Source organism: Panulirus ornatus, chromosome 57 (assembly GCF_036320965.1).
Source record: "Panulirus ornatus isolate Po-2019 chromosome 57, ASM3632096v1, whole genome shotgun sequence".
Taxonomy (NCBI): Eukaryota; Metazoa; Arthropoda; class Malacostraca; order Decapoda; family Palinuridae; genus Panulirus; species Panulirus ornatus.
In genome coordinates this window covers 21,362,213-21,379,675 of record NC_092280.1, presented here as the reverse complement: position 1 = coordinate 21,379,675, position 17,463 = coordinate 21,362,213, and the positions used below count along the sequence as shown (strand labels likewise).

Sequence of the window (17,463 nt, the reverse complement as noted above, 5' to 3'; positions counted from 1 at the left end):
ATATGCCCTGGTTCAGTCCACTGACAGAACATCTCCTCCTGTATATCATATCACTCCAATTCACTCTATCCCTTGCATGCCTTTCACCCTCCTGCATATTCTGGTCCTGACCACTCACAATCAAATTCACTCCATAACTAAATCTTCTATTTGGTCTCCCCTTTCTCCTTGTCCCTTCTCCTGAAACACATCCTCTTTGTCAACTTTTCCATACACCATCTTAAGATCTTTCAACCATTTTCTTCTTATTACCATAACTATCTCTTACCCCATTGTTACTTATTCAATCAACCCTCCTCAACTACATATTATTCTCAAAAATTTAATTTTTAACACATTCACTACTTTCTGTACAAGGCTTGCATCCATACAACATCAATATGACAACTATACTTTAAAATATGCTCATTTTTGCCCTCCCAGATAGTGACCTCATCTTCCACACATTCTTCAAAGCCCCTAAAACCTTTGCCCTTCACCCATTACTACACCTAGATGATGTATCAATTCCCACCACTCTCTCCTCCAGTCATAAACTATATCCTCAATAGTGTTAACATTGCCAGGTTTCAGTTTTAGGAGACTACACAAGCACTCCACATTACCTGCATGCATCTTGACTGCTTACTCTTTAGTCTGCGACAAGCCTGTGCAAGTGCATGGACCACACCCATGTGTCCAGACAAAAATGCTTCTTCTAGGGCTTCACACATTTCATCACATAAATCACCAAACTGGAATAAAAAATCATAAAAAGGTATTAAAGACATCCTGTACTGTACAAAAATTCAAACTTAAAATACTGTCAAAATACTCCAATAAAAAAATGCATGTAAAAGATAAAAATCAATTGCATATAAAGGTGGCTCTCAGTATCATGAGAAATTTGGATCAGTGCATGAAAATAGAAAGTGATGACATGATACTTGTAGGGTGTTTTGGTCAGGGCGGTGTGCGAAGTGAGAGGGGTCAGGGAGAATGGTATGGTTAAAAGAGAAGAGGTGGTGAAAGTTTGCGAATGATGAAATCAAGAAAGTCGGGGGGTTCGGATGGTATTGCAATTGAATTTATTAAGAAAGGGGGTGACTGTGTTGTTGATTGGTTGGTAAGGATATTCAATGTTTATATGGATCATGGTGAAATGCTTGAGGATTGGCGGAATGCATGTATAGTGCCACTGTACAAAGGCAAATGGGATAAAGGTGAGTGTTCAAACTATAGACATAAGTTTTTTAGTATTCCTGGAAAATTGTATGGAAGGGTATTGATTGAGAGGGTGAAGGCATGTACAGAGCATTAAAATGGGGAGGAGCAGAGTAGTTTCAGAAGTGGTAGAGAATGTGTGGATCAGGTGTCTGCTTTGAAGAATGTGTGTGAGAAATATTTAGAAAAATAGATGGATCTGTATTTGGCATTTATGGATCTGGAGAAGGCATATGATAGGGTTGATAGAGGTGCTTTGTGGAAGGTCCTAAGACTATATAGTGTGGGAGGTAAGTTGCTAGAGGTGGTGAAAACTTTTTATCAAGGATGTAAGTCATGTGTATGAGTAGGAAGAGAGTAATTGGTTCCCAGTGAAGGTTGCTCTGCAGCAGGGGTGTGTGATGTCCCCATGGAGAGAGGGGGTGAATATGTTGGGGATGAAAGGGCCTAGGAAGTGAGTCAATTGTTGTTCACCGATGATACAGCACTGGTGGCTGATTCGAGTGAGAAACTGCAGACGCTGGTGACTGAGCTTGGACCAGTGTAAGAAAGGAAAAAGTTGAGTGTAAATGTGAATAAGAGCAAGGTTATTGGGTTCAGAAGGGCTGAGGGACAAGTTAGTTGGGATGTAAGTTTGAAGAGAAAAACTGGAGGAAGTGAAGTATTTGAGATATCTGGGAGTGGACTTAGCAGCAAATGGAACCATGGAAGTGGAGGTGAGTCACAGGGTAGGGAAGAGGGCAAAGGTTCTTGGAGCAATGAAGAATGTGTGGAAGGAGAGAATATTATCTTAAAGAGCAAAAATGGGTATGCTTACAGGAATGGTAGTTCCAAAAATACTATATAGTTGTGGGGCATGGGCTATACATAGGGTTGTAAGGAGGAGGATGGATGTGTTGGAAATAAAATGTATGAGGACAATATGTGGTTTGAGGTGCTTTGATGGAGTAAGTAATGAAAGGGTAAGAAAGATGTGTGGCAAAAAAAAGTGTGGTTGAGAGAGCAGAAGAGGGTGTGTTAAAATAGTCTGGACATATGAAGAGAATGAGAGAGAAAAAATTGACAAAAAGGATATATGTGTCAGAGGTGGAGGGAACGAGAAGCAGGAGACCAATTGGAGGTGGAAGGATGGAGTGAAAAAGTTTTGAGTGATCGGGGCTTGAACATACAGGAGGCTGAGAGGCGTGCAAGGAATAAAGAGAATTGGAACGATGTGGTATACTGGGGTCAACGTACTGTCAATGGACTTAACTACAGCATGTGAAATGTCTCGGGTAATCCATGGAAAGGTCTGTGGGGCCTGGATGTGGTTAGAGAGCTGTGGTTTCGGTGCATTACACATGACATCAAGGGAGTGAGCATGAATGAATGTGGACTTTTTTGTCTGTTTTCCTGGCACTAATGCGCTGAAGCAGGGGGTAGCGATGCTGTTTCCTGTGGGACGGGGTGGTGCCGTTTCCTGCATCAGGAAACAGGCAAAGAAAGACCCCATCCACTCATATAACACATATATACATACATTCACATACATGTACATACATATACATACAAAGACATAAAAATATATAGACATGTACAGATTCATAGTCGCTTGCTTACCTTTGACATAACATGATACCACACACAGAAATTTCTATCACAGTATCCTTGAAATAGATCCTTTATCTATTATCTTTATTATACTTACTCGCTGTCTCCTGCATTAGTGAGGTAGCACAAGGAAACAGACAAAAGAATGGCCCAACCCACCAACATATACATGTATATATAAGCACCCACACTCGCACATATACATTTTTTTTTTTTTTTGCTTTGTCGCTGTCTCCTGTGTTTGCGAGGTAGCGCAAGGAAACAGACGAAAGAAATGGCCCAACCCACCCCCATAAACATGTATATACATACGTCCACACACGCAAATATACATACCTACACAGCTTTCCATGGTTTACCCCAGACGCTTCACGTGCCCTGTTTTAATCCACTGACAGCACGTCAACCCCGGTATACCACATCGATCCAATTCACTCTATTCCTTGCCCTCCTTTCACCCTCCTGCATGTTCAGGCCCCGATCACACAAAATCTTTTTCACTCCATCTTTCCACCTCCAATTTGGTCTCCACTTCTCCTCATTCCCTCCACCTCCGACACATATATCCTCTTGGTCAATCTTTCCTCACTCATTCTCTCCATGTGCCCAAACCATTTCAAAACACCCTCTTCTGCTCTCTCAACCACGTTCTTTTTATTTCCACACATCTCTCTTACCCTTACGTTACTTACTCGATCAAACCACCTCACACCACACATTGTCCTCAAACATCTCATTTCCAGCACATCCATCATCCTGTGCACAACTCTATCCATAGCCCACGCCTTGCAACCATACAACATTGTTGGAACCACTACTCCTTCAAACATACCCATTTTTGCTTTCCGAGATAATGTTCTCGACTTCCACACATTCTTCAAGGCTCCCAGGATTTTCGCCCCCTCTCCCACCCTATGATCCACTTCTGCTTCCATGGTTCCATCCGCTGCCAGATCCACTCCCAGATATCTAAAACACTTTACTTCCTCCAGTTTTTCTCCATTCAAACTTACCTCCCAATTGACTTGATCCTCAACCCTACTGTACCTAATAACCTTGCTCTTATTCACATTTACTCTTAACTTTCTTCTTTCACACACTTTACCAAACTCAGTCACCAGCTTCTGCAGTTTCTCACATGAATCAGCCACCAGTGCTGTATCATCAGCGAACAACAACTGACTCACTTCCCAAGCTCTCTCATCCACAACAGACTTCGTACTTGCCCCTCTTTCCAAAACATACCTATACCTATACATTTCAATGTATACATACATATACATATATACATATGTACATATCCATCCTTGCTGCCTTCATCCATTCCCGTTGCCAAACTGCCACATGAAAATGTCACCCCCCTCCCCCTGTGAGCGAGCACACAAGGTAGTGCTAGGAAAAGATAACAATGGCCACATTTGTTCACACTAGTCTCTAGCTGTCATGTGTAATGCACCGAAACCACAGCTCCCTTTCCACATCAAGGCCCCACGAAACTTTCCATGATTTACCCCAGACGCTTCACATACCCTGGTTCAATCCACTGACAGCACGTCATCCCCGGTACACCACATCATTCCAGTTCGCTATTCCTTGAACAGCTTTCATCCTCCTGCATGTTCAGGCCCTGATCACTCAAAATCTTTTTCACTCCATCTTTCCACCTCCAATTTGGTCTCCCACTTTTCCTCCTTCCCTTCACCTCTGACACATATATCCTCTTTGTCAATCTTTCCTCACTCATTCTCTCCATTTCAATACACCCTCTTCTGCTCTCTCAACCACACTCTTTTTATTACCATAAATCTCTCTTACTTTTCATTACTTACTTGATCAAAGTACCTCTCAACACATATTGTCCTCAAACATTTCATTTCCAACATGTCCACCTTCCTCCAAACAACCCTATCAATAGCCCACACCTTGCAACCATATAACATTGTTGGAACCAATATTTCTTCAAACATACCCATTTTTGCTCTCCAAGATAGCGTTCTCACCTTCCACACATTCTTCAACACTCCCAGAACCTTCATCCTCTCCCCCACCATGCGACTCACTTCTGCTTCCATGGTTCCATCCGCTGCTAAATCCACTCCTGGATATCTAAAACACTTCACTTCCTCCAGTTTTTCTCCATTCAAACATATCTTCCAATTAACTTGTCCCTCAACCCTATTGAACCTAACAACCTTGCTCTTATTCATACTTACTCTCAACTTTCTTCTTTCACACACTTTACCAAACTCAGTCACCAACTTCTGCAGTTTCTCACCCGAATCAGCAATCAGCACTGTATCATCAGCGAACAACAACTGACTCACTTCCCAAGCCCTTTCACCCACAACAGACTGCATACTTGCCCCTCTCTCCAAAACTCTTGCATTCACCTCCCTAACAACCCCATCCATAAAAAAAATTAAACAGCCACGGAGACATCATGCACCCCTGCCTCAAACCGACATTCACTGAGAATCAATCACTTTCTTCTCTTCCTACTCGTACACATGCCTTACATCCTTTATAAAAACTTTTCACTGCTTCTAGCAACTTACCTCCCACACCATATACTCTTAGTACCTTCCACAAGGCATCTCTATCAACTCTATCATATGCTTTCTCCAGATCCATAAATGCCAAATACAAATCCATATGCTTTTCTAAGTATTTCTCATACATTCTTCAAAGCAAACACCTGATCCACACATCCTCTATCACTTCTGAAACCACACTGCTCTTCCCCAGTCTGATGCTCTGTATATGCATTTACCCTCTCAATCAATACCCTCCCATATAATTTCCCAGGAATACTCAACAAACTTTTACCTCTGTAATTTGAACACCAACCCTTATCCCCTCTGCCTTTATACAATGGCACTATGCATGCATTCTGCCAATCCTCAGGCACCTCACCATGAACCATACATACAATGAATATCCTTACCAACCAGTCAACAATACAATCATCCCCCTTTTTAACAAATTCCACTGCAATACCATCCAAACCCGCCACCTTGCTGGCTCTCATCTTCCACAAAGCTTTCACTACCTCTTCTCTGCTTACCAAACCAATCTCCATGACCCTCTCACTTTGCCACACCACCTTGACCAAAACACCCTATATCTGCCACTCTATCATCAAACACATTCAACAAACCTTTAAAATACTCACTCAATCTCCTTCTCACTTCATCATTACTTGTTATTACCTCCCCATTATCCCCCTTCACCAATGTTCCCATTTGTTCCCTTGTCTTATGCACTTTATTTGCCTCCTTCCAAAACATCTTTTTATTCTCCTCAAAATGTAATGATACTCTCTCAACCCAACACTCATTTGCCCTCTTTTTCACCTCTTGCACCTTTCTCTTGACCTTCTGACTCTTTCTTTTATACATCTCCCAATCATTCGCACTACTTCCCTGCAAAAATCATCCAAGAGTCTCTCTCTTTCACTAACAATCTTACTTCTTCATAACTTACTGCCCTTTCTAATCTGCCCAACTTTCACCTTTCTCATGCCACAAGCATCTTTTGTGCAAGCCATCACTGCTTCCCTAAATACATCCCATTCCTCCCCCACTCCCCTTACGTCATTTGCTCTCACCTTTTTCCTTTCTGCACTCCATATCTCCTGGTACTTCATCACACAAGTCTCCTTTCCAAGCTCACTCACTCTCACCACTCTCTTCACCCCAATATTCTCTCTTCTTTTCTGAAAACCTCTACAAATCTTCACCTTCGCCTCCACTACATAATGATCAGACATCCCTTCAGTAGCCCTTCTCAGCACATTAACATCCAAAAGTTTCTCTTTCACGCGCCTATCAATTAACACGTAATCCAATAATGCTCTCTGGCCATCTTTCCTACTTACATACATATACCTATGTATATTTCTCTTTTTAAACTGGGTATTCCCAATCACCAGTCCTTTTTCAGCACACAAATCTACAAGCTCTTCACCATTTCCATTTACAACACTGAACACCCCATGTACACCAATTACACCCTGAACTGCCACTTTTCTCACCTTTGCATTCAAATCACCCATCACTATTACCCGGTCTCATGCACCAAAGCTGCTAACACACTCACTCGGCTGCTCCCAAAACACTCGCCTCTCATGATCTTTCTTCTCATGACTGGGTGCATAGGCAACAATAATCACCCACCTCTCTCCATCCACTTTCAGTTTTACCCTATCAATCTAGAGTTTACTTTCTTAAACTCTATCACATACTTCCACAACTCCTGCTTCAGGAGTAGTGCTACTCCTTCCTATGCTCTTGTCCTCTCACCTACCCCTGACTTTACTCCCAGGACATTCCCAAACCACTCTTCACCTTTACCCTTGAGCTTCGTTTCACTCAAAGCCAAAACATTCAGGTTCCTTTTCTCAAATATACTACCTATCTCTCCTTTTTTTCTCATCTTGGTTACATCTACACACATTTAGACACCCAGATCCTATGATCTGTATTTCCCTTTTAATAATCAAACTGTTCCAATTTGCCTTGTGACAAACAGTAAAAGCCCTGCTCCCATCACATGATGAAATAAAGCTTTCCACTTCTATTTACAATCCCAGCTGATGTTTGTCTTTACCAATAATAAAAAGACAACATAAGCAGCATACTGCCTGAGGTGAAGAAGTATCAAGGGTCTCAGTTACCCATACAACATATAAGGGAGCATATATGAGTATATACCATCTGGGATGCCAGATGTCCATCACTCACTACTGTAGATTTACTTTATATTTTCTCTTTTAACATACTCCTCAACTCAGATATCAGCTTCTGCAGTTTCTCAGTAGAATCTTCCATAAGCAAAACCTGACTCATATCCCAAACCCCCTTTAAACAAAAGACATACCTGCTCTAAAAGTTTCTTGCATTCACAACCCATACCACCCCATCCATAAGCAAATTAAACAGCCATGGTGTCATCATAAATGCCAAAAGCAGATCACTTTCACCTGGAACCACTCACCTTCAAATCTTCCTACTCAAACATACACCTCACTCTCTTCATCAACACTCTGGTGCTTTTTAATGCTTCCCACTGAATACCTCTATCAACCTGTATCACACGCTTTTTCCAGATCTATAAATGTCACATATAAGTCCTTCAGTTTCTCTAAGTACTTCTTACACACATTCTTAAAAGCAAACACCAGATCCACACATCCTCTCACATCCTTTAACAATCCTTGAACCACATTGTTATCCCTAATCTAGAACTCTGTTCATGCTGCCATCCTCTCAATCACCACTCTCCCTTACAACTCACTAGTTACATTTAATAAATCTATATCTCTAAATGCGAGAAATGGTGAGCATATAGGAAAATAACTGAACGCTCATTTTTGTCCCCCTGCCTTTATACACTGGCACTACACATTCTGCCAATCATCTGGCACATCACCAAGGGCCACAGAAACACTGTTTTTTATTTTTTTTTATTTTGCTTTGTTGCTGTCTCCCGCGTTAGCGAGGTAGCGCAAGGAAACAGACAAAAGAATGGCCCAACCCACCCACATACACATGTATATACATACACGTCCACATCCGCAAATATACATACCTATACACCTCAATGTATACATATATATACCCACACAGACATATACATATATACCCATGTACATAATTCATACTGTCTGCCTTTATTCATTCCCATCGCCACCTCACCACACATGGAATAACAACACCCTCCCCCCTCATGTGTGTGGGGTAGCGCTAGGAAAAGACAACAAAGGCCCCATTCGTTCACACTCAGTCTCTAGCTGTCATGTAATAATGCACAAAAACACTGAAAATCCTATTATCCAATCAACAACACAATCACTCCCTTTCTAAATATATTCAAATGCAAGCTCCTCCACACCATCTATCTATACTGCTGATGCCCTATCCCTTTGGGAACTCCCTCAAGGGGTGGTCATGATAAAATTCTCTACAACTGTTGAACTTCAGTGTCACATCTTAGCCTTTAGTGCCTTACCCTTAAATGGTCACTAGCGGTGGGCAACTCTAGTGCAGCGTTTTTGGAGGCTCCTAACTAATGTTAAAATCAACTACTTCTACCTCATGTGTCTACCTTGCTTTAACGCCCTTCATCTTGCACAAGGCTTTCACCACCTCTTCTCTTTTCACCAAACAACTTCCCTTGACTCTCACTTCACATACCTCCACGTCCAAAACATCCCACATCTGCCACCCTAACAGTAAACACATTTAACAGCACCTCAAAATACTCACTCCATTTCCTGATCACCACATTTATGTAAGTTACCACTGCCCTATTTGACCCTATTAACAATTTTCCCATTTGTTCTCTTGTTTTACTTACACTATTAACCTTTCAAAACATTCTCTTAATCTCCCTGATACTCACTCACCCCAACTCTCATTTGCATTCCTTTTCAGTCTCTGCACCTTCCAACTGACCTCCTGCTACTTTCTTTTATACATCCTCCAATCACATGCACTTCTCTGCAAACAATGCCCATTTATCTCTTTTTTCTTTCACTAGCAAACAAACTTCCTTATCCCATTACTCACTACCCTTTCTCCCAGTCCACTTCCCATCTTCTGGTTGCTACACACTTCTCTGGCATACATAAGTATACATGCATCTGTCTCAACACATCAAGGATAGCGTTAAAGACAATTCTAATTAATTTGGCAATAATTCTAAATGTCCCATCTTATTTTTGCATTCAATGCATGTTAAATCAACTATCCAAAATTTCACATCCAAAAGTACTTAACATCAATCATAATTACAATGTTGTTTGTGCTAAGCAGTTCATGACTACAATTGTGATTACAGGTTGTAACTCTACTCTAGCATTCTGTGGTCCAGCAACTCCCATGGTCCAGCACATTTTGAATCTGCTGCTATTACTCTGAGACTCTGCCACTTGGGCAGCACTGTTAGCAGTGATAAGGCACAAAATCTGTTTACATTGCAGCCGAGCTAAGTAACCGTCTTGTTAATTTCTTATAGCCCCAAAACAAGTGTATAATGCTGATGAATCTGCCCTGTAATGGTGTTGTATGCCACGAAAAACCCTTGCCCAAGACATTGAGGAGACTCCATCTGGGGGGTAAGGATTCCAAAATTAGGGTAATAATTCTTGGTTGCAGCAATGCTGCAGGAACACACAAAACCAAGTTAATGGAAATTGGTTAGAATGTTCACCTGAGGGCCTTAAAAGGGGTTAATTTCCGTTTTGTGGAATTTTCTGAAGTCCAGTAATAGCCAGGTCCCAAGGTTGTTGGTACCATGGTACAGGTAAATTTCCATGCTTTTTCCCCAAGCAAGGAGCCACGAATAATCTTGCTACTAACCCTACTTGGTATGACGTTAACTGTTATGGTGTGGTCCTTTCTCATGTCAGTGCTCCAAATATGCTACCTCCCATTTGATTATCTAACTTCAATTATCTTGGAAAGGTATGATTCTGAGTTACACATCATAGGATCTTCAGTCATGTTTTTCAAAAATCATCAGAGAAAAATCTGAAATGTGAGAAGTAAAAGCACCATACCGTATCTTTTTCTTTCCATGAAGACAAAAGTCTCTGTACTGCAAAATTTGCTAAACGATGCCGAGCAAAAGCCTTCATATTGCCCTTGAAGTACTGCTGGAACACCTCACTCTGCTGCTCACTTGTGCAACATGTTACAATAACCTGAATGGACATAAAATACATCTTAGACATCATTTCTTACTTTTATTCACATAAGCTCTCAACTTCTTCCTTTAAAAGACTCACTAAAGTTTGTGTCTACAATAACTCTCTTGCTATTCACAGTTAACAGAAGTTTTAACCAATGTAAGAAGGATCTTGTACCTCAAGTAGGTGTACGGTACAGTTATCTTGGAAGAGTAGAGGTACATCAGAAGACACATATTCCTCACTGTTGCTGCCAAACCAAGTAGCCATCTCAGAAAATCCATGGCGAAGTATGTGAGTTACTAAATTTCTATAAAGTTCCTTCTCAACACCACCCACTACCATAATCAAAGACTGCAAGACTGCTGAACCACAATCATTGCGTATTATTTCTGGAAAAAAGAAAAATCTATATAGCCAATTATCACTAATTAGAGCGACTGAAATAAATCCTTGTAAAGTCTAACAGCAGTTTTTATATAGAATCATATCTATAAGCCTCATCCATTTGTATGAACTTGAAAAAAGCTACATGAAGCAATTATAAGGGTACCTCATTCACAATTTCCTCTGAATGGGAAGACCAGACTGGAGATCGAAGGAGGGATTGAAAAGGATTTTGAGTGATCAGGGCCTGAACATGTAGGAGAGTGAAAGGCATGCATGGATGAATTGGAACAGTGTGGTATTCTAGGGTTGAAATGCTGCCAATGGACTGAACCAGGGAACATGAAGCATCCCAGGTAAACCATGTAAAGGTCTGTGGGGCCTGGATGTGGATAGTGAGCTGTAGTTTCGGTGCATTACACATGATAGCTAAACATTAATGTGAACAGATGTGGCCTCTCTTAATCTGTTCATGGCACTACCTCACTAACTTGGAAGCCAGCAATTAAGTATTAAGAAAATAAAATCCATAGTTTTTTGTCTTCAAATATCACAGTTCCAGTGCACCCCTCATTCCTATGAACAGTATTTTACTTTCCTGTACACATCTTCCAAAGCAATCAACTCCCTCGTTTTGCTTTACCTACACACATTTCCCACATATCTCATACTACTACACTTTTTATCATTCATCCCATACTAAGTTTCAACAAATAACTATAAAACAGAAATAAGCCAGCATTTACAAAAGCTTTCCAACATTTCTGGCTTAGTTGCACATACAAAAACATTAAAAGAAAAATTAAATGAGTCTATTAGCAATCAATTTTGCAAATAAAATGCTTGTGAAAACACATAAATTACCTAAGAACCTGTTCTATGACTGGTGTAGCGGTCAGCATTCCCGACTGTGATGCATTGGCTGCAAGGCATGGGCTATAGATAGGGTTGTATGGAGGAAGGTGGATATGCTGGAAATTAAATGTCTGATGACAACATGTGGTCTGGGGTGGTCTGATTTGAGTAAGTAATGAAAGGGTAAGAGAGATGTGTAGTAATAAAAAGAGTGTGGTTGAGAGAGCAGAAGAGGTTGTTTTGAAATGGTTTGGTCACATGGGGAGAATGAGTGAGGAAAGATTGGCAACAAAGAGGATATAGTGTCAGAGGTGGAGGGAACGAGAATGGGAGCCAAATTGGATGTGGAAAGATGGAGTGAAAAAGATTTTGAGAGATCGGGCCTAATCAATGTGCAGGTTGCGAGGACGTGGGCGTATGGATGAAAGGATGGCTGCAGGAGGATCGGTGCTGGCTGGAAATGAGATGTTTGAGGACAATGTGTGGTGTGAGGTGGTTTGATCGAGTAAGTAACGTAAGGGTGAGAGAGATGTGTGGAAATAAAAAGAGCGTGGTTGAGAGAGCAGAAGAGGGTGTTTTGAAATGGTTTGGGCACATGGAGAGAATGAGTGAGGAGAGATTGACCAAGAGGATATATGTGTCGGAGGTGGAGGGAACGAGGAGAAGAGGGAGACCAAATTGGAGGTGGAAAGATGGAGTGAAAAAGATTTTGTGTGATCGGGGCCTGAACATGCAGGAGGGTGAAAGGAGGGCAAGAAATAGAGTGAATTGGAGTCATGTGGTATACAGGGGTTGACGTGCTGTCAGTGGATTGAAGCAAGGCATGTGAAGCGTCTGGGGTAAACCATGGAAAGCTGTGTAGGTATGTATATTTGCGTGTGTGGACGTGTGTATGTACATGTGTATGGGGGGGGGGTTGGGCCATTTCTTTCGTCTGTTTCCTTGCGCTACCTCGCAAACGCGGGAGACAGCGACAAAGTATAAAAAAAAAAAAAAAAAAAAAAAAAAAAAAAAAAATGTCTCATGGTGAGGTGCCTGAGGACTGGCGGAATGCTTGCATAGTGCCACTGTACAAAGGCAAAGGGGATAAAAGTGAGTGCTCAAATTACAGAGGTATAAGTTTGTTGAGTATTCCTGGGATATTATATGGGAGGATATTGATTGAGAGGGTGAAGGCATGTACAGAGCATCAGATTGGGGAAGAGCAGTGTGGTTTCAGAAGTGCTAGAGGATGTGTGGATCAGGTGTTTGCTTTGAAGAATGTATGTGAGAAATACTTAGAAAAGCAAATGGATTTGTATGTGGCATTTATGGATCTGGAGAAGGCATATGATAGAGTTGATAGAGATGCTCTGTGGAAGGTATTAAGAATATATGGTGTGGGAGGCAAGTTGTTAGAAGCAGTGAAAAGTTTTTATCGAGGATGTAAGGCATGTGTACATGTAGGAGGAGAGGAAAGTGATTGGTTCTCAGTGAATGTAGGTTTGCGGCAGGGGTGTGTGATGTCTCCATGGTTGTTTAATTTGTTTATGGATGGGGTTGTTAGGGAGGTGAATGCAAGAGTTTTGGAAAGAGGGGCAAGTATGCAGTCTGTTGTGGATGAGAGAGCTTGGGAGGTGAGTCACTTGTTGTTCGCTGATGATACAGCACTGGTGGCTGATTCGTATGAGAAACCGCAGAAGCTGGTGACTGAGTTTGGTATCTGGGAGTGGATTTGGCAGTGGATGGAACCATGGAAGCGGAAGTGAATCATAGGGTGGGGGAGGGGCAAAAGTTCTGGGAGCATTGAAGAATGTGTGGAAGTCGAGAACATTATCTTGGAAAGCAAAAATGGATATGTTTGAAGGAATAGTGGTTCCAACAATGTTATATGGTTGCAAGGTGTGGGCTATGGATAGATTTGTGCAGAGGAGGGTGGATGTGCTGGAAATGAGATGTTTGAGGACAATATGTGGTGTGAGATGGTTTGACCGAGTAAGTAATAATAGGGTAAGAGAGATGTGTGGTAATAAAAAGTGTGGTTGAGAGATCAGAAGAGGGTGTTTTGAAATGGTTTGGTCACATGGAGAGAATGAGTGAGGAAAGATTGACAAAGAGGATATATGTGTCAGAGGTGGAGGGAACAAGGAGAAGTGGGAGACCAAATTGGATGTGGACAGATGGAGTGAAAAAGATTTTGAGTGATCGGGGCCTGAACATGCAGGAGGGTGAAAGACGTGCAAGGAACAGAGTGAATTAGAATGATGTGGTACACTGGGGTCGACGTGCTGTCAATGGATTGAACCAGGGCATGTGAAGCGTCTGGGGTAAACCATGGAAAGTTCTGTGGGGCCTGGATGTGGAAAGGGAGCTGTGGTTTTGGTGCATTATTACATGGCAGCTAGAGACTGAGTGTGAACGAATGTGGCCTTTGTTGTCTTTTCCTAGCGCTACCCCACACACATTTGGGGGATGAAGGGGTTGTTATTTCATGTGTGGTGGTGGCAATGGGAATGAATAAAGGCAGAGAGTATGAATTATGTACATGTGTATATATGTATATGTCTGTGTGTATATATATGTATACATTGAGATGTATAGGTATGTATATTTGCGTGTGTGGATGTGTATGTATATAATTGTGTATGTGGGTGGGTTGGGCCATTTCTTTCATCTGTTTCCTTGCGCTACCTCGCTAACGCGGGAGACAGAGACAAAGCAAAATAAATAAATAAATATGAATAAATAAATTATAATAAAAATAAAACATAAGGTTCAATGCACAGACATGTACAGTGATTGTAAAGCATGACCATAAATTCCAAAATTTTTATACCAGAATCTAAGACCCAGACAGACAGATAATGACTTACGTGAAAGCTCCTGTAATGTAAGGACTTACCAGGAAGTTTTGGTAGCCTGGTGAATCTGATAACCATATCTTGCAGCAACTGTTTCAATTCTGGAGGGACTGTAAGAAAAATCCCTGGATCCTTAAAAAGGGCATGATTAGGTATGTGATCGCTGGCTGCTCTTCACTGTATCTCGGACCTCCACACCTGAACATACTTCTAATACGGAGCGAATAACATGACTAGCATATGTGTGACACACAAATTCTTCCAAGTTATTATACACAAATCTTCCAACCTGTGAGAATAAGACATTCATAATGTAAGTAAACATGAATGCATTAACCCACTCAAATCATTTTTGTCAAAATGAGCTTATGACATAAGACTTACAGTTTCTACTTAAAATATCAGGTGTAAAGACATTCATGAGCTATCTTTCTACCTGAATAAAACATAATCTAGAAGCAAAACAACAAAGAATACATTGGCATACTTTCCTTGGGCAACAATCATCTAATTTTATCCTCAGAAGAGCTAAAACAGTTGCCTGTTGATAATTACAAACTAAAAAAATTTTGCCTATCAGGATCTTGGGCAATTCTTCAAACAGGCAGTTTCCCCAGCTCAATACTCACTTCAGGCTCTCTCTCAACCTAGCCCGGACAGCATCTTACCATCAAGATGCCCTCACAAGACAAACAACACATACCCATACATGGGATGAGTGGCATAACAACATACTGTATCTAAAGCTGATATGTAACTAATTTAAGAAATAAGTCTCTTATGTGCATACCTTCTGGGAATCTAGAAGCAAGCTACAAATAACCTCTCCCCTTTTTCTACATCAGTAAGGCTGTCTCTCAAAGTTGTGTCCCATCTCATGTCGTCTTCCTCCTTTTTATTAATCAGCTTTTCTTCAGTAAATAGCACAACACATCCATATGCTGAAAACTAAGTAGTGCATCCCTCTAATTCCTTCATATCCACCACAAGTTCTCTTGCTTAATCTGTCTCATATCTTCATAGCAGCCCTTATAAACTCTGATTTGGATATTATTTCCCAAAGGGGCTGACATTATCTCGTCAAGTTTAATGAATCTAAAGTCAAATCCCTCTGATTTTTCCTTTTTGAAACTCCTTAAAACTTTTCCATCTCCTTCAGTCACTTCATAATTCCATCCCAAAACAATGAACAAAATATATATCCCTACAACATCTGTCTTGAAAATCTTTGATTACACAAATAACTACGTCTGCTTCTAAGAACCTAGGATTAGATGTCAGTGAGTCTTCCCTTCAAATTGATTACTCTGATTTTACACAGGACTGATTTGTTCTTGCATGAAGTACTGCTCTCACATCCAGAGAGGTTATGGCTCTACATTTGTGGATGATATTATCAGAAGAAAAGCAATCTGACTCTCAACCTCTTAGCCAATCCTTTCTTCCCATACCACACAGCTCATTTTCTTTCCTATTCTACTGATATTTGAATTTATATTCATGATAACCAGCTGCATGCTTGCCCCTATCACTATTCAGACCATGCAATACTCAGAATGGCCATTAGCAACTTGGGGCGAGTCACTGCGGTCTCTTTTTTTCCAAACACCACTTAACGTTGAAACTCTATCTTCTCATGTTTTTCCCCAGAAGTCATAACCTGCCCCTTATAAAAGGCAGGTTATCAGCCTTCTTAAAAACTCCCACATTATTTTTTGTTTTATTCTTTTCTTAATTTCATCAGCCCTTCTTTATATATCATTTCAGGGACTGGCCACAAGCAGGAATTTTGTTCATGACTGGAACCTCAGATACAAAAAAATAAAAGTACAATCATACCTTGCTTTATGTCAAGGTTATGTTCTGAGAAAACATTGCCCAGAGAAACTGCATACAGCAAACCAATAAGCACACAGAGAAAAATGGGATGTGTGCAAAAGTGAGTTATAATGTCCCAAACATATTCTACCCTGATTTTCATCATATTAGTATATTAGGAATCCATACATAGATTAACATAAATGTTGTTAATTAAATCTATGATATTATTTCTCCTGGTTCTGGAATAGAAGATGCTGCTGAACATTTGGATGCCATATCAACAAACTAACATAGTGGGTTGTAGGAATATCACATGTTAGTGGGTTGCAGGAAAATCACAACAGCAGGTACTTCCTAATCACACAAGTAGCACAGATCTGCACACAACAGTGGTAACTGCGAGATTGACCTGCCAGTGGGAACTTGGCATGCTCCACATAGGACCAACACTGCCCACCTGCAAACCTCATTTTGTACCATACAGAACCCCATAGTCGTGAATTTTGACCACATAAAAAGAGGAACTGGCAGGAGAAGGTTCCTCACATAACAGTGAAATCACATACAGTGATCCTCCATAAAGTGAGGGATGTGTGTAATGAGTCTGCCAGCAACTAGTACAATTTTTCCTGTAAAATCCTCAATCCTTTGTATATGTCATCTTTTTATGTGATATTCCTGACATCTGGAAGCTTGCCAACCACTCCTATAATCCTCCAAACCACTTAACTCCTCCTCCTACTACCCTATATCATCATCATCATCAAGAGCAAAATTCTATGAAAAACTGATCCAGTACAGTAGCCAAAAATGAAAAATTTTTGCAAGCAAAACAACAAAAATATCAATGAAATGATTTCACAAAACTTTAAGAGTTTGACAGCAGTGAGTATGGTACATGTGTAAACAAGACGTGAAAAGACATTTAAACTGATACTGCAGTACTTAAACATTCAGAGCATCACAGGACTATTGGAATTCTTAAGAAAGGATTGAATATTTATAAAGTATTACCATATCTCATAGTGGATGAATTTCTGAATATTTGAGGTGATTAAAGCCCCTCGAAAACTGAAA

At 40.8% G+C, this 17,463-nt stretch overlaps 1 protein-coding gene across 1 annotated transcript in view; it reads right to left on the bottom strand.

Moving 5' to 3' along the window:
• The window catches only part of LOC139766245 (nucleolar protein 9), a 36,049-nt gene that overhangs the window by 8,806 nt on the left and 9,780 nt on the right, over positions 1 to 17,463 (bottom strand). Inside the window, 5 exon segments of the mRNA XM_071694605.1 lie at positions 606 to 734; positions 10,355 to 10,498; positions 10,661 to 10,875; positions 14,607 to 14,715; positions 14,717 to 14,854. Coding sequence (XP_071550706.1) covers positions 606 to 734; positions 10,355 to 10,498; positions 10,661 to 10,875; positions 14,607 to 14,715; positions 14,717 to 14,854 — 735 coding nt within the window.